General features: G+C 29.3%; 1 protein-coding gene across 1 annotated transcript in view; it reads right to left on the reverse strand.

Moving 5' to 3' along the window:
* Positions 1-1007, reverse strand: part of LOC107474769 (probable serine/threonine-protein kinase PBL10) — a 1072-nt gene extending 65 nt beyond the window's left edge. Inside the window, exons 1-2 of the mRNA XM_052257857.1 lie at positions 362-1007; positions 5-132 (exon numbers count right to left, since the gene is read on the reverse strand). Of these exons, the coding sequence (XP_052113817.1) occupies positions 5-132; positions 362-628 (395 nt within the window). The 5' untranslated portion in view covers positions 629-1007. The remainder of the gene's footprint in view (positions 1-4; positions 133-361) is intronic.
* Between the last annotated feature and the right edge of the window lie 697 nt (positions 1008-1704).

Below are 1704 nucleotides of genomic sequence, written 5' to 3' on the forward strand. Positions count from 1 at the left end.
GAACAAATGATTGTCCAAACTACCGCGAGGCATAAACTCAAAGACGAGAAGGCGGTGTTTATCTTCAAGGCAATATCCAATCAACCTCGCTAGATGAGGATGAGAAAATTGTCCACAATAATCTACTTCGGCCTGAAAATGAAAAATAAACTCCCCTTTGTCATCCAGACAGACTCAGTTTAACTTAGAAGAAGATCATGGATGAGATAATGCAACTTGAGACTAACATAAGCAAGGCTGCGTTTGTTTACAGAACACTGAAACATGGACACAGAGACACAAAATATAAAATTACTAATTTTTGTGTGTCAATCTTATCATGTTCTCAAAACCAAATGCAGTCCAAGGGACATAAACTCACCAACCACTCCGTGTGATCCGGTAAGCCACTTTGTTTAAGTCTCTTCACCGCAATACCAATGCCAGTGCCAGGTTTGGCAGGCACCAAAGAATTCTCATCAATCCAACCCTTAAAAACAGAACCAAAACCACCGCCTAACAAACTGTTCGGATGGAAATTTCTTGTGGCTTTCTTAAGTTCTGATAAACTAAAGCTCTTTAAATTAGAACAGTGAAAGATCTCTCCCTCTCTCTTAACTTTAACTTGGGCGCTCAGACAAACTCCCATTCTAGAAACAACTTCCTCAATTACTGAATCCTTGTTTATGCGTTAATAGATTTTGATTGCGGATGGTAGCTCATGACGTTCAGCCAAAAGTCCATCATAAAATTATGATAGATTACCTGCACAATAAACATGCAGAAAAATCTAATCAATTTAAACAATTTTCTACTCATAAGACATTTAGTTCAGCATATGCAGCAATAAATTCAACAAATTAGCATAACATCAAGTCATAACACACTATAAAACATAAGATATAGAACTTAAACTAAAAACTCAAAAGAAACACCAAAGTCATTGTCTCATCATGTTCTTAATTCTTAAACCAACAAATGACGAGGTTTATAATTTATAACACGGAACCTATGGGGAAAGAAAAAAAGGGCTAGGAACACTGGAACAGAAACTGAGTTACGAACCACAGAGAGAGGGAAGAGAACGCAAGAGAGAGGTGGCAATAGAGGAAACTGAATTGGTTAAGAAAATGATGATTGTGGGTTTATGGTGTATTCAAAACAATTCCAAATGATAAACCTACAATGAGACCAAAGTCATTGTACGCTTCAAGATTATGATTCGTGGACAGAGACCGAAAATGTTTTGATATATATATATATGAGAAAATTTCACTCTCTTTCTGTTGAGATGTCAAAATGATATTTTACTCTTTTCTATTTTATAAATTTAAATTTTTTTTTATTTTTAAAATTTTTTTTTAATTTATTTTAAATTTTTTGTGTTAACTAATGTTAATTTTATTTATCTTTTAAAAAAGTAAATTATTTTTTAAAAAAATATCCATTAACAAAAATTTTATTTTTTATTAATAAATTTTATTTAACAAAATATCTTTTAATAAATTATTTTTTATTGATTAAATTATATTTTTTTAATTTAATAATTATATTATTTTTTTAAATACCTTTCAATAATTTTTTAATTATTAAATTATAATTTTACCAAAATTTTTGTGAACGATTTTTTTATATTTTACTATTAATTTTTCGATATCAATATATATTATTTTAACATTAAATAAAAAATCTTAGTAAAATTATTTTTCAATATAAATAATTAAA

The sequence above is a fragment of the Arachis duranensis genome, chromosome 2 (assembly GCF_000817695.3).
Source record: "Arachis duranensis cultivar V14167 chromosome 2, aradu.V14167.gnm2.J7QH, whole genome shotgun sequence".
Classification (NCBI taxonomy): Eukaryota; Viridiplantae; Streptophyta; class Magnoliopsida; order Fabales; family Fabaceae; genus Arachis; species Arachis duranensis.